Raw genomic sequence first — 24209 nt, 5'->3', positions numbered from 1 at the left:
GTAGGCAATGCTCTGCCTTGGAACAGCTGAATTCTGAGTTTTCACTCGGAATTCCCAGGTAACTCGGTCACTCATCAGATGTGGTTCATCTCAGGCCCAGTGAAATTTGTTCTTTTTCATGTCCTTAATTTCATTGATTAAAACACTGAATGCTTCACTTTTTTTTTATTTCTCGGATGATATTTTATCGAACCAACACCGCCAAACACTGCTAGATTTATTTTTGTCTGGTATTACTTGTGTATTTAGCATTTCTGCTAGACTGTTTTTTTCTTCACTATTGGGTCATGTTTTGCTATTTGTTCCAATATGGCCAGAAAGTTCCTGCCCTTTCCAGACTCACAATGGCCTCCTTGGGGAATATTTTGTGTAGCCTACCACTAAGCAGGAGAACATCTGACAAACCTGGTAAAAATACACTATGGACAAAAGTGTTGGGACATACCTCTTAATAAAGGAATTCAGGTGTTTCAGTCAGACCCATTGCCACAGGTGTACAAAATCAAGCACCTAGCCATGCAATCTGCATTTACAAACATTTGTGGAGGGAAAAATCATTCTGAAGGTAGGGGTTTTCTGAGGAAAATGTAACGTGACGTATGGACCCTTTTCATATTTGCGGGGTTCTCATAAGCAGAAGTCATCATAGTTGGGTAAACTTCTATCCACTTTTTTCCTGACAAGCCTACTGCATTTTGAATTATGGGAGGCACTTCCAGTTTGGGGAACTTCCACTCAAAAAGACTGAAACAAATCATTTCAAACAATAAGGTTGACCTAAAAATAATCCTTATCAGCAGGTTGACTGAAGGAGCTGTCAATTTCCCTTCATGTTTTATTTTCAGACATCAAGCTTGGTATTTAATGTGATATGGAATCACAAGAATATATGTGGCAAGAGCTCTCTGCAGTCACTGCATTGTTTTCCTCCTGATTTTTTATTTTATTTTTTTCATTCCACTGTAAAAGTACGAAAAAAGACAATATATACTGCACGTTTGTGGTCTGCTCTTCTCATTTAATTTACGATGTATCCCACAAATAATTCACTGGAATGCACTAAGAATCTCTCGTTTGTCTCCCCAAATCCTCATGTTCCTTTCACACGGATGCTTTAAAATGTAGTTTTCTCCCCTTTTTACTTCTTATCCCTATTAAGCAGTATTTACTGGAACGATACAGTATTTGTTATTTGTCAAAATGATGGAAAGTACTTTAAAATATCCCTCAATGCTAAATTTACTGAACATTTTTTATTAAGGTGACATAAGTTACATAATACAGACAAATATTATTACAGTGATGCAAGATGTATTTTTGAGAGTGTTTGCTCATCTGCAATATGTCTGAGACGTTTTCTATCACACGTTAAATAGACATTTAGAAAATGTTTTATGCAAAACAATTTTTTTTATTTATCAGATGTTTGACTCAACAGATGTTTTCCAGATGAAGCGCTCTTTAGCAGACATCTTAGAGGCATACCTGTGTTATCTGGGTTAATTATCGGTCACACACTTTTTGTTCCATTGACTTCCATTCATACACATGTGTCAGACCATTCCAAAGTTCAAGTTTGGTGAACTCTGACCTCGCTATTGAAAAGAGCTTTTCCTCTGCATTCATTCCAGCACAACTAAAAGACTATTGTGTACCTGTCCCCACCTGACAGTCTCAATCGCTACCTCACGTGTCTGGGCTGTAAGCGTTCTGAGGTGGCGTTCGTGGATGAGAAGTACTGTGAGAAGTTCACTGCTGGAAGATGACCATTGCGGTGCTGGGAAAGAGTCCCCTCTGCTAATCGGGGTGACCTGAAGATCACAGTGGGGGCTCTCCCGCTGGGTCAATCCCCGTGGCCCCCCACTCCTCTAGCACATCGCAAGCTGTGGAGCTTCCGAGTGAGATTGCTGGTCCTTCTCATGGGATCCAGCATTTCATTCGGGACTCCTGTGGAGGACTTTTTTCCATGCTTTCCCAGGCCGCTGAGAGCGTCGGGCTCGAGTGGAATCCCCCACTATGTTTTGAATGTTCAAGGCTGGATGATTGGTATCTCGGGCGGGGCATGCTGAAAAGCAGCATCCCATTCCAGTGCCTTTCTTCCCGGAGGTGTAAAGGTCACAAAGTCATGGAAGTCACCTTTTTCTGCCCTAAACCACCATGGTACCTCCTCCGCTCTCACTACCCTCGATGGTGGGGGGGCCAAGGGGTCCATAGCTATCCCCCAGGTGGAGCGTGCTGCATAACACATGAAAATGAACCTCACTGGTTCTTGCACGTCAAGCGAACATGCTTGAGCTTCCGTTAACCATAACTGATGTGTGCATTGATGAATGTTTTTATGTGAATAAAAGCCTAAATTAAATCTGTTCATCATATAAAGCTGGTTTTCTGATCTCTTTATGAACTTTTTGAAACGCCAAAGTGGTAGTTCCGTAGACCCGTTAAAGGGTTAGTTCACCCAATAATGAAAATTCTGTCATTATTTACTCTGTTGTTCCAAACCTGTTTGAGTTTCTCTCTTCTGTTGAACACAAAATAAGATATTTTGAAGAATGTTGGTAACCAGACAGTTGACGGAAGCCACTGACTTCCATAGTAAGAAAAAAATACTATGGAAGTCAATGGCTACCGTCAACTGTCTGGTTACCAACATTCTTCAAAATATGTTCTTTTGTGTTCAAATAGAAAACTAATAGAGGGACAAAAATCTGTCAAATGTAAAAAATAATAATAATAATAATTAATTTGTGTTCCGAAGATGAACAAAAGTCTTACAGGTTTGGACCGACGTGAGGGTGAGTAAATCATAAAGATGTTAAAACAAAGTTTTTGGGAATTGAAATGACAATGTGTTTTTAGACAAAAACAGCATTGTATGGATAGTCATGTCAGCATAACTTTGTGACAATGTTATTCATATTTATATAGGTTTAAACAATTTCTCATGCAAAGTGCTGAAAATTAAAATCAGAGTAAATTGGGCTAGTTTTCATTCCTTTTGGGTGGGTTTTGAGCCAGCTTTGGGTTGATTTTTTTTGTTCTTTCTGTGACCTGGCAACCCTGACGTTATTTATTCAGAGTTGATACATCTATACATCATTTGTCAATGTACCTTTAGACCTTGGTCCAACAGGAACAGCAAATTCTGATCCACATGGGACTGGGTGGTGCTCTTTGTCACTGTCAACTTTGAAATCTGAACTACTTCTGCTTCGAAGCCTGATAAGAGACTAGTCCTCCTCTCCCTCATGTTTGGTGGACGCTTTCATCACTGGGTATATCTAAAACAAATCAATTACCATGATTAATATGTTTATCTAGGAAGTGGATCTTGTGAACTGGTTGTGAAGGTGAAAAGGAGGAAAATGCATAAAATATTCCAACTTTAATCTGTTGCTGACGGCTTCTGGTGTATCCCTCACTGGTCCTCTTCGGCTGGATATGACCTATGCTGGCTGGCTGCCAGTTTGTTTGCCCTGCCTGGTGGAAGTTTGGCTCTGACTTGCACTGGAGTCCTGGACTGCACTGCATCTCACAATCTCTGACAAAAAAAAACTTGGATATCCTGTTGCAGTGTCTGCAATAGAGGAATATAAAGAGCAGGTCAAGTCAGGGAGGCCTGCGCTGCGATTGCTTGCAAGGAAGTGGAACATTCTGAAAAAAACCCTTCAAAGACACGTGAAAGGGATTGTTGTGGGATCTGAGCATGCGTCTGGAAGAAAGCCATTCATCCCTGTTGGATCTGAGCAGGAGTTAGTGCATCTTCTCACCTTGCTTTCATAGAGAAACTTTGAAGACTGTCTCTTGCTTTTGAGTTTGCCAAGATAAATGGCATCCTAGGGTTTTCAGAAGAGAAGCAAAAGGTGGGCAAATGCTGGTTCTGGGGCTTTATGAAGCAAAATCAGGGAAATCAGCAAAAATCTTAAAATAAAGAAATCAGGGGCTATATCAGCAGCTACAAGGATGAATGAAGAAGAGCTGGGAACATGTTACAAAATCACCCTGGATGCCTTGGGAAATAATAAATGAGGATTTTGTGGTCATACAAAAAAAAGTAAAGGGGGTATAATAAATACACTAAAGCTTGGTTTATACTCCCCGCGTTCGCACGAGTGCGAAGGTGTGCATGGCAAAAATGATGTCATTGCGGTGTGGGTGTATGTGCGCGAGACCCCATTTCACTTGGCGGTGTGCACAGCATTTTTTGTAACTTTCCGCACAGCTCCGAAGACGCACGACTTTGAGGCGAATCTAGCTGAGCATGTACGTGTCATCACACCGGCACCCAGTTTGCGCGCGTCTAAATTAGACGCATACATTTACAAAATGAGCCTACAATAGGATAATAAGCCTTTCTAATGAACGTAGGTCCATGTTCAATAAAAATGTTCACAAAACTAAATGAAAATGTTTAGTGAAATTTAGAAAATATTTAAGAGATTAATGTAGAACTGTACATATTCTCATATCTATATATTTTGTTCTAATGTCACGGTGCAGGTATGACGTCACTTTGACGTCCTCGGCAGTTTGCATCACGCTGGTTCCCTCGAGAAAAACCCAATAGGATTTTCCCATAGGCTTTAGGATTATAACTAAAAACAAGCTCTGTGATCAACAAAAGTTTATGATACTTGCACGTTTTGCCCATCAATACAATTATCACAGATTAACATATTTTGAAGTCGAAATGCAGTCGCCAGAAGTTAAAAGCTAAAGGTAAGCTATAAACGAAGTAGGCCTACACCACAGTCCCACAACTTCAACGTTATACCATCACTGAGCTTCCGACAACTCTTTCAGGTTTTATCTACAAACATTAGAAATGTAGACTTTTTTTATTTTATTTATCCTTTAGAAAAACCTTTGCTAGAGCCAACAGGCCGATGCCAACCAAGGCTTCTGGGCTGCTCAAAATTGTTGTAAACAACATTACACAATATTTGCAAGCCTTCTTTCTCCTGGCTGCTCGATAGGTTCCGTCCTGCTATTTCTTCAACGTGCATGTCATGGTAGCTGCTTAATTTGCTTGTTGCTAGGATCTTAATCATATCTTGGCCCCTCATGATGCACACTGGTTTGAGATCAGAATAATTCAGAGCCACTAGGGCATTTTCTGCATCACGGCGATGTTCGAAGGTGTTCACAAAACTATACCCATGAGACAGGTTTTTTCTATCTTGGCACTCTTGCACGGGACAGATGAGGCTGAATGGGATGAATATTGTATGTATGCAGCTCTTAGTTGACCGTTATCCTCTCCTGAAAACCAATTGTAGGATGCTGCCATTTCGATTGTCCTTCAAAGAGGATTAATTTAAAAAAGTTCTTAGAGCATGACTGTATAGATGCCTTAGGCAGATCAAGCTAATCATATAAACTGACAGCTTTGCTCAAAATACTGTAATATTCTGATGACGTCATTACAACAGTGACGTCATCACAGGTCAGAGCTTTATTCCTCAACAGCAAAACAATTAGGGTGATTTTAGTATCATAATATCATCATTTATAGCAATAGGCCTATAAATTAAACCCCAATAAATAACGTAAATAAATAAAAAAGCAAAAATGAAATCAAAGCTGTGGCTTTGAAAAAGCAAATCCTCCCCACAGTATGGGATTTTGGCAGGAGGCTATATCTTAAACATCTGGTTTTCCAACACCAACATGGGTTTTCATTTTGGGATTTATTTTTGCCAGTTTTGTAGAATGTAGTATTTGCAAGTGTGAACCATAAAATAGCTTGTTTTCTTCAGGGGCAAGTCAATGCTGTTTGCATCACCCAAGAGCATTGACAAACACCTATGTTATTATTAGTACTTTTATTTTGAAATTCACCTCGGAAGTGAAATTTTGTTTCGTAATCGTTTCCTTTTTCACGTTGTGCGTGGTTGCCAGAGCGGTTGGTCTCATTTTACTTCGTGCGACGTAAAGGACTTCATCCCGAAGGTTGAGAAGAAGAAGAAGAAAATGTAAGTAGCAACTCGTTGCATTCGAATAAAGGATATAATGTTATATCACTTGTTTTAAGTAACATACTGACTATAATAAACCCGAGCTGCAGAATTTTTCATTTTAGATAACGGTTGCTGTTTAGGCCTTGTGCACATTTAGTCCCGTGGCTTTTTCTTAGTTCATTTCATCACACTTCGTCAATGTGTTGCGTTTAAAGCGGCTATTATAATCGTTCATGTGTCATAAATGTTCGCCTAAATAAAGTTTTACACCAATATGCAATTAATGTAAAGTTAATTTGATTGTTCGTAAGTGAGATGAATGTTATCGTATCAGTTAACCTCGGATTCACGCTCAGCGGACACTTAACGTTACCTGGTTTAAAGCTGTAAAAAATAAAATAAACAAAATTGTGATGTGGGATGTTTCTTAAGCATTTGGAAGACTTTCGTTATTAATATAACGTTATTTCCTGAATTTTCTTCGTCTGCACTGAAACTGGATAGCATCATTGCGATCTCTACAAATTTGTTTTTTTATGTTGTTAAATTCATATTTCTGCATTATAGATTCATAATATCATGGATTCATGTTGTTAGCTCTGACTTGCACTGTTCCGATATATTTTCTTTACTAATGCATATAACTGTATGCATATAATTTCAAACTAACTTAATCAGTCTTCTCGGTACAGTGTTATCATTCTGCAAGTTATGACATAAAACATTCAAATCGTATCTGCTGTAGTTACATTAATGCCTTGCATCTTAGTTATAAGTTACTCTTCCACCATCCTTTCTGGTCTTGACATTAATTTGTATTTCATTACTGCTCAGAATCTTTTAAACTTAAGGATAAATGTAGCTAGTATCACACAGCCAAACCTTCAGACTGACGACAGAAGGTCTGGATTCCATCAAAGACTATAGATTTAGAAAGACTATTCACTCCTATTACTTATGAATGGGAGAAACTGCAATTTCAGAGGCTTTGCAAATATGGCTGCCAAATGAACAGACTTTCCTTGAAAGGGACTTTGCAACTTTCTTTGGCCAAAGACCAGCCAAGAGGCCTGACTCACATGTAAGCAGCAACCAATTACAGTTTGTTTTGTTCTGCATCATGTTTTGGTGTGTGAAAATGGAAAGTTGATGTTCATACAATAACAGACCCGCATGCGACCAGTAAATCATACTTTCAAGAACGTTGTTCAAATTTACTGCCCAAATGGTTCATCAAGAGACCTGTTTGAAAAACACCTAAGTCGGTTGGAAACATCTGTAGACTTTGTTCTGACAATTTCAAATCAGGCTTGGAAAATAATACTCTTCCCATATCCCATCGGCAAACGAGTTAAAATATCTCTTCTTTTCAACTAAGTGCCTCAAACTCTTGGATGTCTTTTAAAGATTCTATGCCATGAACTTCACATACTTTTGAAAATCCAGCGTTTAGTTATTCCTGATTAGCGCTCATTGTCACAGTTGTAAACATGAAGGCTTTCTTCTTCCTTGAGGAGGTTGGTGTCACAATGGCTTTGTTTCCAGGCAGACCATTAAAGAACGCAACGCAAGTCTGCTGGAAATCCTGTAGAATTCAACCAATCAGATGACGACTAAACTCCCAAAGTATTTCCCTTTTTTTTGTGTGCCTTGTACATCAGAAGTTTATCCAACAGGCATGACGACTAGACCCACTTGTACAGTGGACTCTTTCCACTTTTCATTTTTGTAATGTGGGATTTTTCAGCGGCCTTGGTTCCAGAAGCATTTTTCCTTTAGGGATTTTTTTAAAGTTTTTGTTAACTGTATTTATGTGATGTTCTTCAATTCGAAGATAAAAACACAAACAATCTCCAGTGGGTGCTATGCAGTGATATATGGCTGGAACTGTATTGCTTTTTATAATTAGGAGTAAAACATATAATTATTTCTATTAAAGGTTGCGTTTTGCACCAGTGAGTTCGGTTTAAAGGTGTGTTAAATTCTATTCTTAGTAATTTTGGTTTGTTTTTATATTTTTCACCAATATAGCCTACTATTTTGATTGTTCCTGTCCATGTGAAACTTGTTCATAATGTCCATCAAAACTTTTCTATGTTAAGTGATTCGGTTTTTATTTTTTACTTTTATAACATTTTCATTATTTGATAACATTTTAAAGGTTATTTTTTATTTCTTTTTTTACTTCTACTTCATGGTACTGGCACGGTCTGCATGGCAGCCCATTTTATACACTTTTCTTAGAACGTCATTTCAGCTTTCCGAAAACAATATTATCCAAAAACAGCGATGACAAACTTTTGCATCATTTGTTTCCATCTGAATAAAATAGTAAAAATTAGTAGCTTGTCAAGTGTGACACGATTGTCTATATTCTTTCTATTTTTGACCATTTTGATATAGTCTTTTCCATTATGACCATCACAGTTTCAAGTCACAGTTAATGTGTAAAATTTCACTTTTCTTTGGATGAAGATGCAAATCTTGTTCAGATAACCATGTGCTCTCTTTGCACCCTTATGTTTCACTTGAGCCCGATTATTGGTTTGTCTGTTGTCAAGACGTCTTGATGCCAAATTATTTTTGCAGTTAAGCATTAAAGTTGATTAGCTGTATTTCGCTTAATTTTTTTGCTCATTGATTTCTTTTTTTTTTTGTTTTTGGTCATACAGTACAATTTAAAGACATGAACACTATCTCTCTTTGGTTCTCTCCTGACCAAGAAACTGCAATCCTTTCCCTGTCTTTCCCATTCACATTTAAGGATCTAAATTTGATTGACGTTTTTCCCCCCTTCAAAGCTCTATTGAACTTTCTTATTAAATTATACTTATTGCTCTTCATGGTACTTGTAAATCTTCATTTTATGGTCTATTTGGTCAGTGTACCATTTGTACCTCTGTCATTGTAAATAAGTTTTACTTCTGTTACTTGCATTGTATGGATTTGTGGAGCTCACTGTCTTGCTTTCCTATGCCACTGCTAACCATTTTGTGAGCATGCTAGAAATCATTGCTCCATTGTGTTTCTGCAGAGCTGTTTCATTCTGGAGGAGCTTCTTTTCTCGATCCAGGCTTAAATTGACGGATTGTCTTTTTGGGGACTTTTTGATTCACTTTGTTCTTCTCTTTTTCCACTCGCCCAAAGCGCCACCATTTCAAAGACATGTCCCAGAAATTGACCGGTTCTGATGCTCAGAAAGGCTTTGCTGTTGGTCGTGGGCTTTTGGCTGCCGCTGAGACTTTGAACTTTAGTATGGGTGAGACGCACTCGGACCCCTACGGCTCGTCTTCCCAGTCACATAGTGGCATGTCTGGTCTTGGTGGAGGGGAGGGAAAAGACCACGACTCTCAGCTGCACCGCCGAGCAGGTAGCCACATTAGCAATACCATGAAACTGTTCGCCAGCCTAGGTCTGTCGCCAACTGATCTGGACGCACTAGCACAGGTTCCAGAGGAGAACATCAGCGTGGAGACCTTGCCCCATCTTATCATGCAACTTAAGAACCGCAAGATGGAATCCGGCCGCCACATTGCTAGCGATCTGACGACTCTTTCTTCAGAAACTTCGTACAGAGGCGGCCGAGACGATTGGGGCGACATGCAGGGCGGAAGGTTGGACCGTCCCAGTGGGCAGGCTCAAAGCCGCTCACAAGGTGACTTCGGTTATACTTCCATGCAAGAAACATCTGGTCGAGGGTACGACATGTTAGATTACAGGAGCGGTAGCGGCAGAGACCGCCAATATTCTGAGCTTTCCCGTGACTCCTACCGCAGCCTTGGCCTGCCAACATCATCAGCATCTGACGACATGTTCATGCAGAGAAGAATGGGATCCCCGTCTCAGAGAAAAGTGCAGGATTTCTTGGGAGTCATGCCCCTCATGTTTCCCCATGTGTGCTCCCTTTGTGATTTTGATGTGCACTCTGTCATGGTGAGTAATTCAAGCTGCTTGGCTCCTGCACACACACTTCACTTCCTCTTCTTGAGTCCTACTTGTTCAGAAGACCATCTTTAAACATCATTTGTTGCATTTAAATCAACACCTCTTAGTTTTGCTCAGTATCAATTTTGTGTAAGAGAAAATGGCCCTAAATCTCATTGGACACTTATAGTATACACTGCTGTTAGCTGTATTTCTGACTTGTTCTGTAAACTTGGTTCCAGTTAGTATGTAGAACTTTTTTTTTTTTTTAGATCAATTACAGTACTCATTTGTAGATTGCATTCATAGCCAGGAATGGTAGCTTGCCAAGTTAGCTCTGATCCAGTATGTCAAGGCTTTAAATTGCTTTAGATTTTACAGCAAATTATTGTTACATAAAGGTCATGTATATTTATTAAGGATATTTTTTTCACCCTTCCTTGTGTTTAAGGAATGGACTCAACACACGACTGGGATTCGTCACTCTGAAAACCGCAAACTCCTTCTGCAAATGTAAGTAGACTACTTTGTGAAAACTGGTGAACTGTTTGTTCAGATGTTAAACTATGGAAACTTGTTTCCAACACGGAATTAAACATCAGGGTATATGCAGGAATCATAGAGATGAATTTACTACTGCGCGGACACCCTGAACATTTTAAAAGATAAATGCAACTTTTTATTTACTTTCTCGCAACTGAGCGCTATAAACTAGCAATTGTATATCATGTAATTCTGACCTTGTAACTCACAATTATGAGTTTATATCATGCAATTCTGAGAAAAAAGTCTAGACAAAAGTCAGAATTGTGAGATGAATAAGTAGCAATTGGATTTATTTTTTGTTCAGTGGCAGAAATAAGCTTCAAGAGAAAACCCTCTTGATGGTAATTTAGAAACAAGCCTATGGCCTACAGTAGGTGCAGTTCCACTATGGATCTTTTGGATCAGACATTATCCATTGGAGACCGCTCAGTTCATGGTGATAACCAGAAGCATTTTCCACTGCTGTCTAGCTTGAAAAAGCAGCATCATAAATTAGCCTATATGACTTGTGCACTATATTCGGAGCCTTCTTAAATTCCTCACACAGATATTATGGAGCTTATGTAAAACCTAATTTGTTCTTCTGCATATTCACTTTTATTGGAGTGACAGCATTCCACCAACAAAATAATGACATAATTTATTTTTGGGTGAACAAAATCTATTAGTAAAAAAATTATGAAGAAATCCAGATTATCACCATGAAACAATCAAAGTGGAGCCCTCAAAAGAATTCATAGTGGTTTAATTGACCCTTTTCACAGTCTGCGATGACACGTTTCCACATTTATCAATATTGCAAATCTAGTAAAGTTTTTCATATTTATTTAAATGTTTTTATTAATGCACATTTATAATGCTATACTTTGTTAAATTATCTTGGCAGTAAATGGTAGAAAATGAATTAACACTGCTTCAATGTTGTTTCTAATACAATGGCTGAAGGATTGACAGAAATTTTGACATCTTGCTCTCTTCTGATCAACGTAATCAATATCTCAGTATTTTTACCTTTGTGGAAAGTTGTGGAAACGCTATCATGGATTTTTTTTTTTCTATTGGAGCAAATGGGAATACAAAAATTTAGATTGCTGTCGTCTCCCATTCACCACTATAGAATTTTACCCAAATATGACAGAGAACCCCAGAAATGTGAAAAGGGTCCATAAAGCTAATTAACCTTTTGTTTTTAATGAACCTTTAGGTGTTTAAATGTAGTCATGACTAACCTCACCTCGTAAAAAAATAATAATCATCTGATTATAGTATTTGACAGCCTGTAATCCTAGTGCATTACAAATGTACTATGTTGCTATGCTATGTACTATGCTGGACTTCTAGACATGGTTGCTAATTTGTGCTGTTGCAGTCTTTGAAATTGAATTTTTCATTCAAATGTCATTTAGAGCTCAGTCATTCAAAAACAACTGAAAACTCTTTCCTGTTGTTTTATAGGTACCCGGACTGGGATCCTCAAATGCCCTCTAGTCGCATGTATGTTTTTAGTTTTTTTTTTTTTTTTTTTTTTTTTTTTTAAATAGGGCTTTCATAAGTATGATACATCCTGCTTATTACAAGCATCTGTATAGAAAAGCATATTAAAAATGAATTCCTCTCAGGTCGACATCCCTTTCCCTGGACACAAAGGGAAGTCGTTCGGATGGATTGCTGGGACCAGCTCCAATTGGTGGTGGTCTACAGAGAACAGGGATGAGCTCCAGCTGGGGTAATACATCTGTGAGAGGATGTAGTCTGGTCTGCTATCCTTCTACAAGTTGGTCTTTTGTTTGGATGTAGGGTTTTTCTAGTGACTTTGGTTAAAGGTGCACTAAGTAACATTTTCTCCTGTAAAATAAGTTTTACCCCTAAAGCACTAAATAATAATCATATATGATGAATAAAGATTCCAGTTAATTCAGTATCCTAAGAAGAGTTTCTGTTATCTTTAATGGTGCACTGTGTTAACTTGTACAATGTTATTGAACTAAATTGAGCTGAATAATGATGGTCTTTTTAGAGCTGCTTTACAGCTGAAATTGTATTCTTTTCATAATTGAAGAACTTTGCAATATTAACACTGTTTCCTGTGTCTTTTTGTTAAGCTGCTTAATTTAAATCAGTCACACAATTTTTAAACAACTTTTTTAGGCTCAGATTCCAGTGTGGGAATGACAAGTAAAATGACATCATATGCAGCGGCACCCAAGGTAATAATTCACTGAATGCGTTTGAAAAAATCTGTTTTTGTTCAAATTGCAGTTCTGTAATTAAAATATTTGTATATTTTATATATTTAGGATGTCCTTATCAGTATGGGATCTTTTGTTTGAGTGGATGGATATCTTGGTGCTTGCACTCATAAATATTTTTATTTTAGATAAGAAGTAGGGTTGTCGTGGCAAAATACGAAAGAAAACCGATGTCAACAAACAGCCTGTTTGACTTGGCAAAACCCTTTGGCACCATCTGTGAGCATCTAATACTGAAAAACAAGGTAGTATGTGTGCATGTATGAACACTCATTCAAGATCAAAAGTCATGACAGTGTAATTGAGTAAATCTTTCATTCTCACTCTCAAAGGCTTTCCTGGAGCTGCAGACTCATGAGGAGGCTTTGGCCATGGCTAATTATTATCAGCGAAAACCAGCCATTTTGCATGGGAAAGAGATACACATTTATTTGTCAAAGGAACTGATGGCAATTGAGGTAAAATGAAAAATGAAAAAAATAAATGAAAAATAAATAAATAAATATATATATATATATATATATATATATATATATATATATATAAGTTAAAATGGCTCAATTAAGCTTATTTGCTTTATCAATACAGAAAAGTGGAAGGCCAGGCAGAGACACTAGGCCTGTGAAGAGAGGAGTCAGCCAGGTGGTGTTTTTCTCCAATTTACCACGAGGCAGTGACAAGAAAATGGAGCTACTCACAATATCTCGTAGATTTGGCACTGTTGAGAAACATCTCTTTCTAAATGATGAGGCAAGTTACATAATATGCAGCAATTTCCAGAACATACATTCATTTCCAGGACATACATTTTTAAAATGTATGTTTTGACCATTTTTAAAACAGGCATTTGTTCAAATGGGCAATGCTGAGGATGCAGAGATGTTGGTGAAGTACTACACTGTCAATCCTTTGACTATCAATGGAAGATCCATTCGACTGAACATCTGCACGAAGTATAAGACTCTAACGTAAGTTGTCCTTTCTATCCAGAGAAACCAATGATATCTTTAGTAAGAAAACAAAACCAAATGTGCTCTACATGATGATGTTCCAGGGTCCCACCAGGAAAGGGCGACCAAGGAAGGGAAGAACCAGCCCGTAAGAGCAGCGGTAGCACCAGTTCCACCAGCAGAACTGGTGATAAACCTTCATCAAAGAATCAAAGGTCCTCTACTTCCAAAGCCAGAGAGATCTCTGATGAGAAAGAAGAGGAACCAAAGCCTGAGGAAGTAGAGGCCCTGGGCGACGGGGCAGGAGATGAAGCTGATGTTATGGAAGCACGTGATGGAGACGAAGAGGGTTTTGATGAAGATCCCTCTGCAGATGATGTCGACCTATCATGTGATCCAGAGCAAACCAGTGAACAAGCACCAGATATTGATGACACCAACCTAGAGGATGAGGAGGACCCTGAAGTGCAGCAAGCCAGAAATGCTTCCAACGATGAGACCATAGAAGACCAAAAAGACTCTGGTGAAAAACAGGAAGAGACTCCACTGGAGGAACCTGTGACATCTGAGGCTGAGCAGGAGAACACAGATGAGCTTCCTAAAGACCTTGAGGAACAGAATGATGACCAACCTGAAGATGAAGATGCTGAAGAGGACAATGAAGAGCAGGTAGGATCTTTTGCACATTAGCACATCATCTGAAATGCCTCTGCTCAAACCTTTCTAAGGGTGCTCTGATCAGGCGATCATCGATTACAAATCACTGGAAGCAGTATTGGCCGATCACTTATACCGATCACCGAAATAAATAACAGGACTATGAACTAAACTATCCCTAACAACAGTGTATTTTAACAATGTAAGTGGCAAGACCACACTGAACGCTGTGAGTGCAGAACATTGAGCTTGGTACGTTTTTTTTACGTCTTCAAACCAAACTTGGGTCTCCAGCCGACAAAAAAGTGCCCCTATTATGCTATTTTAAAGTTTCCTAATGTTGTTTTGGAGTCTCTTGCATGCATCAAAGGTCAAAAAACTGATTAATTTTCTCATAATATACATTTGCACATCACCACATTTCAGTGATTCTCAAACGACTCGTCAGATGAATCAGTCTCTCTAAATCCCTCCTTTCCACGAGCTACTCTGCTCTGATTGGCCAGACAACTCAGTCTGTTGTGATTGGTTTACCGCGTACATGTCGAAAACCAAAACGTCCATTGCCATAACGTCAGCTCTGCTTGCCTTGAGGCTTCCTACACCGTAAACTAAAGACAGTAACGAACAGTGACAGATTTTACCATATCAATCCGACCGCGAGTCCGATGATGAAACATTGGAAGAACTATTCATTCAACCCAAACCTCCATCGCAAGGACGACTCGATATGACTTTCTCAGTGATACACTAACTTTACTCAGTTTGAGGTACATTATGAGATGTTCTGTAATTCCTCACCATCAGCATTAAAAAGTGCATGTCCATCAACAAACCGATTATTTTACTTAAACTTATTTATTTACAGAGTATTTTTCTAATTTATTGCAGTGAACATGTGGAAACTGTATCAATAACAGTGCATACTTTAGCCGAGCTCTAGCGTGAATGACTGATGTAACATAAACGTTGGTAAAACAAATCTTGCTCCATGCGTAATCTTTCCTCAAAGTAGTGAGAACGACAGGCGATCTGCATTAATAGATAGAGGTTTAGGTAATAGTGGCCCACAACTGATCAGCAGAAGTATTTAAGACAGTAATAATGTGAATTAACCAGTTCAGGGCCGGCCCTGACCAATTTGCTGCCCTAGGCAAGGTTTTACCTGGCGCCCCATGCATCACAGCCCATTTCACCCTGTCATTGTTCATGATTTAGCATATATATATATATATATATATATATATATATATATATATATATATATATATATATATATATATATATATATATATATATATATACACACACACACACACACACACACACACACACACACACACACACACACACACACACACACACACACACACACACACACACACACACACACACACACACACACACACACACACACACACACACACACACACACACACATTACAGCAGAACTGTTTCCAACACTCATAATAAAACATCATATTAGAATGATTTCTAAAGGATCATGTGATAGACCGGATGTCACATGTGACACTGAAGACTGGAGTAATGATGCTGAAAATTCAGCTTTGCATCACAGAAATAAATGATAATTTAAAGTATAATAAATTGAAAACAAATTATTTTAAATTGTAATAATATATCACAATATTACATTTTTTTTCTGTATTTTTGATCAAATAAATGCAGGCTTGATGAGCAGAAGAAACTTCTTTCAAAAACATTAAAAATAGTAATGTTTCCAAACTTTTGGCCTGTACTGTATCCCCCAAAACTGCACAACTGTAGAGTAAAACATTAATAAAAAAGTGATAATAAAAAATGCGTCTTAAAACTGACATGATTGTTACAAAATCACAGTCTGGGGACTCAGAACTCAGAACAACTGCTAACATTAAGTTTAAGGTAAAAATAACTGCCATGAAATTATAGTATCTTACTCCTATGCAATAAATTGTTCATTCACTACATGACTTTACCTCTGTCTTTATCCTCTTCTCTTCTTTTTGGCACTGTATCTATCGCAGACTATATGCTCATTTATAATGTGTCATGTAAATTCGGCCTTACGTCACAATCAGGAAACTTTCACCGTGTCTAGAACTGGCGCGAGCTTCCAGGCCCGTTTCTACGAGCTGTGTGTTAACAAAAGCAGTGCTGTCTACATTGGATGCGGCGTCGGGCACGCTACACAACAAATTACCAACAACTGATCCCGCACGCGCTCTGTTTCTGACGCACTTCATGCACTCGATGGGCGGGGGAAGATTGAAGAGCCGGACTTTTTTTTTTTTTTTTTGCTTTATTTGGTAGTATTTCGAATTAATGGTTTTAAAATAGTAGCCTAGCCTATTATAAAAATAAAAATAAAAAAAAATGTAAAAAAAATAAAATAAAAAAATAAAAAAATTCACTCGTTCACACATTCTGGCGCCCCTATGGATGAGTGGCGCCCTTAGCATTTGCCTATACCGCCTATGCCGCGGGCCGGCCCTGAACCAGTTAATAGGAGACCAACACAATATAAAACTCAAAACTAAGTATTTTGAACACCATCTTTCAAGAGCAAGTGGTTTGCGAATCCTGCATTGAACTCCGAGATTTGAGAAGCTGTCGTCAGTAAAATAAAGGGAACACAGCAAAAGTTTAGGATTATAGGCCTACTGCTGTGATATCGTGGTAAAGATTCACTTTAACCACTTCTTCACATGCTCGTCCTTGGGCAGTGAAAAAAACTGGCTTTACCTTCACATTGTAGAGCACAGCGTCTTCTCAACATGCTGCTATCCAGTATCCACAGGAATCAGATGCAGGTTTGAGAGCGTTTAAGTTTTCCCTGGTGTCTGCGCGTGCAGTATGCTAATGTTTCGTCTTGACGTCACAACGAAACGGCTCATGACTCGTTTGAAATACGATTCATTTTTTTGACTCCGAGTCGACTCTTACTTTTGAAAGACAATAACTTTATATACAGTGAACTTTCAGATTTAAAACTTTGCAGGATGTTTTCATTCACTTAGAGCTATCTTACACACTACATGAAAGGTCATTTTCAATATGTAAGAAGTATTTTCATGTTTCGTGGTGCAGGTTAGCCCAGTTTGTGGAGCCTGGGCTGTCTACAGAGGCCGTGTTTTTTTTACAGTGTGTTCAGGGGACAGGCAGCTAGCGGATGGTGAGGAGATGTTTGCTGTATGTGACAAAAAAAAAATTTGGCCTAAAAAATGCGTGACATCGCTTAGAGCACCTTTAAATTATCATTTACTCACCCTCATGCAAACAGTGCGAAAGCAGAATGTGCTCATGAATCTTTTCCACAAAATGAATGCATACAGTGACCAGAGGCTGTTAAGCTCCAAAATTAACCAAAAACATCATAGAAGTACACTGTAAAAAATGTCACATTAAATTTATGGTAAAAAACTGGCCACTGTGGTTTTACAGGATGGCATATTGGTGCCTGTATATTTTACAACTAAATGTATTACATTAATATACCAATCTTCTTGAACTACCAAATTCTGCCTTTACCTTAAAATGTAATGTAGAAGCCTCTGGGAATGTCATTTTACTGGTTTTTATAGTTTTTTTCTATTAAAAAAAAACATTTATATTATATAAAAAGCATATGGTTTTACAGTAAAATGACATAACCCATTTACAATTTTTCACTGTGTATGTTACAATAACTTAGTTAACCAAAAAACTTATTATTACCATTTAAATAATATTTTGTAACCATTTTTTTTATATTCCATAAGCTGCTATATTCCAAGTCTTCTGAAGCTGTACAATTGTATGGACCACTTTTCTGGTGTTCTTTTCATCTTTGGAGCTACTTCTAACTACTCCTTTAATATAAATTTCATGGTCACTATTTTGACATGCAGATCTGCTGACTATCTTATCTGCTTCTAGGACAGTCAAACTGAAACTGACTTTCCTGAGAATATGGATGAGTTTGTTACTCTTGATGAGCTAGGAGAGGAAGAGGATGGTGAGAGACAAGACTCAAAGTCCAGATCTACAAACACATCAGGTAATGCCCTTGAGCAAAGTCAATGGCTTTAGCAGTGATCCTTCTTTGGACTGAGTCGACAGTGTTAAATAATAATAAAATGTTACAATCATATTGTTGATAAACTACAATGTCAGTGCTCTCTGGCTTTTTTTTTTTTTTTTACCAAAGTCAGTCCATTTATTAATGCCTTATTTCATCTTTAATGTTACAGGAAGCGCCAAGGATAATGGAGTAAGTCACTTATTACTTTGGCACTTTAAAATGTTTTAAAATAGTTTACAACTAATCTCTGTGCATTGATTTATTGATTGTATTAAATATTAATGTGTGTTTTGGAATTGTAGGGATTGAGAGTTGTAAATGTCGTTGGATTTAAACGTGGCTACGGTTATCTAGATGAGATCCTTAATCTTGCCAAGCCATTTGGTAAAGTGGTGCGGCACCTGGTCTTAGACGTGAGGCCTGAGGTAACAGCTCTCAGATATTCTGTTATTGGTAGTTCAGACCACTTCACTCACTGCAGCTTTACCGTAGCTATCCATACATATTTCTGATGCTAGCCTAGGGTTGGGAATCAAAAATCTATTCCAATTCTGGAATGAATACTTATGGTCAGGAATTGGATACTTGTTAAAATGACTATTGCTCTTATCGACTCCTTTGTGTGCATTTTAAAATGACTTTAAATTGAACATTCGTGCGCAAAGACCCGCATGTTGTTTTCTGTGCTGCACAGCACACTCATCCAAAGTGTGTGCACAGAAAAAGTGATTTTTAGTGATGACTATTGCATGCTGTTTTCTGTGCTGTTAAAGTCCGCGTGAACCGGAAGTTGCAAACGACTTTTCTCCAGTGTTGTGACGTATTTCCCAGTGAAAAGGAATATTGAACAGAGGGCAGGGTTTTACTCTAGCGCTCCTCCTCTCCATCTCTGCTCATAGCAGACTAACGGTTTGAGGGGAGTGGTTAAGCGTTTCCCAACCCAAGCCGTCAAACCTACATCATCAGAGAAGGAACGCCATTCCAGACCGGAAGTAACTTTTCAGACTTTGATTAAAGAATACGACGGCAAACAATTTTTTTCGGTGTATTAACTTCATTTTTCACCACAAGACTAGTAATATGCGCTAACAAAGTAAATATGGTCAATTTTGATTTCAGTTGGACTTTAACATATCCTCGTAACACAGTTGGTTAAAAACGCATGTGTAACAGTATATTGGATCTGTGCAGCTCTTAAAGTGATAGCAGCCTAATATTGCTGTTGCTTTCTCAATAATAACGTTAATCAAACAATAAAAGACTGAATAAAGCCCCGTTCACACCGCCAGCGATTTTGTCGCTGCATGTCGCTAGTCTCTGTACAGTGAAGTCGCTTGTGGGCGTTCCTAGTGTTGTCGCTCTAATGTTATTGGTAGACTGCACGTCTGAGCGTATACCATCACAAGTGTTATATAAAACTGAGATATAATTCTAATTTGACTAGGAATTGGTCTTAAAAAGATTTAAAAGCAATATTATGCTGTTGGGAGAGTGTTGTTATATTAACCACAGCAGTGCAGCATTAAATATTTAACTACATTAACGATCGATCAATCAACAAATTAAACTCACTCATACTGTCAATAGTTACTAAAACGTCATTCGAATTGGACAAATAATCCATTTCTTGTCCCTTATAATCCACATAGTGCAGGGGAAACTGTAAAATGAACTGTCTGCAGCAGTGCTAAACTTGCATCATAAAATTACAACACTCGAACTAAATGTGTGAATTAAACTCACTGAGAATGTCGACAGTTTCTTTTCCATGCATCATTTTATTATATCCATACAGTAAAATCATATAAAGCAGTGAAATCGCCCTCGAACTCTTCTTGCCTGCACTCGAGACGGTGACGTGAGCTGAACTCCACTGAAAGTCTTCTTTCCTATTGGTTGTCGCTCGTGAAAATCGCTTCTCATTTGCATAAAGTTGAAATTTCTGAACTTTTGTCGCGCGTCTCGTGTCGCTTGACGCCCACATTCTGTCGCCAACGGTCACTGTCGCTCGTGCCGCCTGAAGTCGCCAGCGCTCCATTGAAATGAATGGGATCATGTCGCTTTGTCGCTGCGTGTCGCTGGCGGTGTGAACGGGGCTTTAGTTTTGTAACTATATTTGTAATGTATACTGTATATTTTATGCATAGTGCAGTTATTTTACATTTGATTACAGTTTCTATACCTGAAAACCTTAAAACAGTTTATTTCAATTGTATCTTTGTTCAGTTGTTTTTATTTGTGCAATTGCTTTTTTTTTTTCTTTTTTTTATTACTGAGTGTTTACTTGTCTATGATAATGCTTGAAATGTATATTAATTTGGCTAGCTGTTTTATGGTATTTTTAAACCATAGGCAAAAGTTCCTTGTGCAAGTGTTCTTTAGCCTGTTGATTTTTGTTCATTGTATTCAGCCACAATGAAATGTTTTGCAATATGACTTAGAATAAATGTGAATGATATAAAAACAAATTAGGAATCAATAAGAATCTGAATCAATAAGCAAAATCGGAATCGTTAAAATTTAAACAATACCCAACCCTATGCTAGACTATTTAATAATGCATGTATAAAATGTTTATTATCCATTGACAAGCTGCATTTATTTTATTGCCATTTAGCTGGAGAGAACATGTCTTTGTGGCATTCTGTCAGTTGTAAATCAGAAATTCTTCGAGATTTTTCCTTAAAGTGTTGTGGTTGTGCTTTGTGTTAGGCATTTCTGGAGTTCTCCAATGAACCAGAGGCAAGAGCAATGGTTAGTTTCTACAGTGGAAATGTCTTACCATCTGTGTGTGGAAAACCTGTGAAGGTCTTTCATTCACACACCTATGCAACCATCCAGGTAAGACTTGGGCTTATTAACTCACCATGAATAAAATGTATGTGAATCTAAAAGAAGCAAAATCAAACACCTATATCTGTGTAACATCTACAGAGTGGTAAAGTCATCTACGTTGGTAATGTTCCACCCTTCAAAGGCTCAGATGCATCACTTCTGAAAATCGCAGAACCATTTGGAAACATCAGAAGATATTTTCTGAATCCATTGCGCAATGAGGTAATTATAAAAATGTAACTTTCTATTGGATTTACAAGGACAAAATAAATGATATTTGTATGTTTGCTCAGTGCTTCATTGAGATGGAAAGAGGGGAAGATGCTGAGAAAATGGCAGAGGCCTACAAAGAAAATCGACCTAAATTTGAAGGCAAACGACTGGTTGTCTACGTGAGCAGGAAATATAAGCAGCTCAAACGTGGGTCAGTTGGACATTCAGACTATTTTTTATTTATTTAATTTTTTTATGGGAAATAATAAAATGGCTTTCCAAAGAATGTTACATGGCATCTGTTTGATAATATTATCTTCTCACAGACAAAGACCACCCAGCCCAGAGACAGAGGATAAACGGCCACTCAAGAGAGAGCGCTCCAAGGAGGATGAGGCTCAGAGGAACTCCTCTGGAAAAAGTAAAGACAAAAAAGAGGAAGAACCTTCTGTCAAGAAGATCAAAGTGGATGAGCCTGTCGCTGATAAATCTAAGGAGATGGAGAGTCATGAAGAGAAGGAAAGCCAAAATATTTCAGCAGAAATTGTTCCTGAGGAGAAGAAAGAGCCAGAGGAGAAACAAAGCGAAGACACATCAGAGCTCCAGAATATGGAGAATGAACCTGTGAGAGACTTCATTATTTTTGTTCATATCATGAATTGGATGAGGGTAGTAGCATGCTTACATTAGTGTTGTTAGCAACATTGGTTTGTTTCAAAACAACACTGCCATTTTGAAACAAACCAAATGTCATCTATCAGAATATTAGAATTTTCCAAAATGATTTCAACTGCTGATTCTAAGAATTTTTCCAAGAAAAATTCCCATTCTCTCTCTTACTTAAATATGAAAGTCTACCATCACTTACTCACCCTCATGTTCTTTCAAACCTTTGACTTTTTTTTTCTTTTTTGGAACACAAAAGAATATATTTTATCTTTATTTTAGTAGAAAATAAAGTTGTCCAGATATAAGGGTGTGAAAAGTTGTTCTTAGTGACAGCTCCAGTGCTCTCTGGCACAAATGTTTGCGCCACAACCAGAAGCACCACAGACAGAGAGGAATGTGGTGGAGAAATGTATAAATTAATCAGATATTCTATGGAGTCTACAAGATGGAGTTGAAGTGTTTTAGAACTACGTCACTTGTTACATTATGAGTGTGCCTTATGTCTGATTACAACTTGTCAAACAAACATGGTAGGCTGTTTTTGGACATTAAAACTTCTCATATAAAGTTCCCCAAGCACTAGACAAAAGATTGTACTTTAAAAAATAAATAAATAAATGCTTTCTCACTGCTAACAGGATATACTTATCGAACCATTGCTTTGCTTGATGTATCCTTTGACCAGGAGGCTGAAGATGAAGAAACTGTTGCTTCAGAGAAGAGTGTGAAGACTGAGGAAAAGACCATTACAACAGCACCATCTGAAACAAAGCCTGAAACTAGCCATTCTACTCTAGAGCCATTTGATCCTAATGTCCCAGTGGGTAAGATGACGTTTGACATAACCAAGCTATTAATTTAGTGTTTTATATGAATTTTCTTCAGCTTTTTGGACAGATGTGGCACTAAATCAGTTTGGCTTGCTATAAAATCCTTTAAACCAAACCATAAATGTATTATAAAAAGCGATGGACCCCGACTAAGGAAATATTTCATTATCATTATTTCATTATTGTAAGAAGCCTCATTAATGAACCTCATTTGTCCTGTTTCAGGTGTGGAGTTTGTGAAGATGGGGTACTACTGCAGAATCTGCTTCCTGTTTTACTCTAATGAGGACACTGCTAAGAAAATTCACTGCAGTAGCCAAGCACACTACGATAAACTTAAGGTGATTTTTTTATTTATTTATTTGTCCTTGATCATGATGTCAGAGCACGATTTAGATCTTTATGCATTACATTTTGAGGATTCACTTTTTTTATTAGTAAATATTTGCATTATTATATTGACATTTTTGTGGTTTTAAGTATGTTTTTTTCTTATCAGAAATATTTGGAAAAGGAGAAAGCCAAAGCACAGAGTAACGGGACGAAGAAATGAACCATTGACGCTGGAACATCTGTTAATATGTCCATTGTGTCCCTGTGATTGTTTTCTTTTTGTTTTTTTCAGTATGTTTAATTTTTTTCTAAAAAAATTATTAGACTGAGGCATTGCTTCTTTTAATGTAGTTATGAAAGCTGGTGCATTCATAAGCAATTTCTAGCTGTTCAGTCATAGCAAATTAGATGTGAGGTTTAACACATTTTATGCCTTAATTGCTAGTACTGTTTTTGTTTTTTCTTTCTTTTATTAAACTTCCAGCATTCCTCATACTCTGCCTGACTGTTTTTAATAACTCTTCTGTTTATTTTGTATTTTGTGAAAGGAGAATATATTAATGGCCCCTTTGTTGAATGTAATTAATCAGTGTTACCTAGCATTTTACAGTAAAACGGCATAAATATGAGTGAATGTCCAGGAATTTTTTTTTTTTTTTTTTTTTTTCATGTACTATTCTACATGTGTATGGGTATGCTTCTGCTTTGGGGCAAATTAAAACATCACTATTTAGAGATAATGGTCAATTGTTCTCCTATTTAGAATTTCTTCAAACATAAGGCATCCCAGTCAGGGGCGGACAGAAACTAAAAGGGCTTAATATGACTAACAGCTTAATTTCCTTAGCTATTTTCTACAATTTTCTTACTTCATATCTGTCCTTTATCCACCTCTCCTTCTCTTTATTGAGGTATATTTGCCTTATTTCAGGGTCTGCATCACGACGTGGCCTGTAGCGTTGGTGCTTTTCTGCAGCAGA

General features: G+C 37.7%; 1 protein-coding gene across 2 annotated transcripts; it reads left to right on the top strand.

Annotated features, from left to right (window-relative positions):
- Positions 1-5879: 5879 nt before the first annotated feature.
- Positions 5880-23976, top strand: LOC307171283 (uncharacterized protein). 2 transcript variants are annotated; one of them, XM_079892794.1, is made up of 21 exons: positions 5880-5975; positions 9108-9893; positions 10336-10397; positions 11886-11924; positions 12050-12156; positions 12579-12637; positions 12808-12924; positions 13012-13137; positions 13268-13429; positions 13523-13647; positions 13734-14298; positions 18205-18325; positions 18519-18538; positions 18652-18774; positions 21062-21190; positions 21284-21406; positions 21478-21608; positions 21724-22021; positions 22752-22890; positions 23122-23237; positions 23396-23976. In XM_079892794.1, exons 2-21 carry the CDS (start codon positions 9126-9128, stop codon positions 23447-23449), a joined length of 3384 nt encoding a protein of 1127 aa, XP_079748920.1. In that variant the 5' UTR covers positions 5880-5975; positions 9108-9125; the 3' UTR covers positions 23450-23976. The 2 variants fall into 2 exon arrangements, with proteins under 2 accessions (XP_079748920.1, XP_079748919.1); XM_079892793.1 differs by having other exon boundaries at positions 8995-9893.
- The last annotated feature ends 233 nt before the right edge of the window (positions 23977-24209 follow it).

Source organism: Squalius cephalus (assembly GCF_949319135.1).
Source record: "Squalius cephalus genome assembly, chromosome: 14".
NCBI classification, from domain to species: Eukaryota; Metazoa; Chordata; class Actinopteri; order Cypriniformes; family Leuciscidae; genus Squalius; species Squalius cephalus.
The sequence above is the reverse complement of the archived record's forward strand: the minus strand, read 5'-3'. Positions and strand labels throughout refer to the sequence as shown.

Excerpts from the sequence above, each read along its gene's own strand:
- LOC307171283 (XM_079892794.1), top strand. The coding sequence starts at position 9,126 with ATGTCCCAGAAATTGACCGGTTCTGATGCTCAGAAAGGCTTTGCTGTT. Across the intron at positions 13,648-13,733 it reads ACGAAGTATAAGACTCTAAC|GGTCCCACCAGGAAAGGGCG; the intron begins GTAAGTTGTCCT and ends ATGATGTTCCAG. Across the intron at positions 22,022-22,751 it reads AGAATATGGAGAATGAACCT|GAGGCTGAAGATGAAGAAAC; the intron begins GTGAGAGACTTC and ends TCCTTTGACCAG.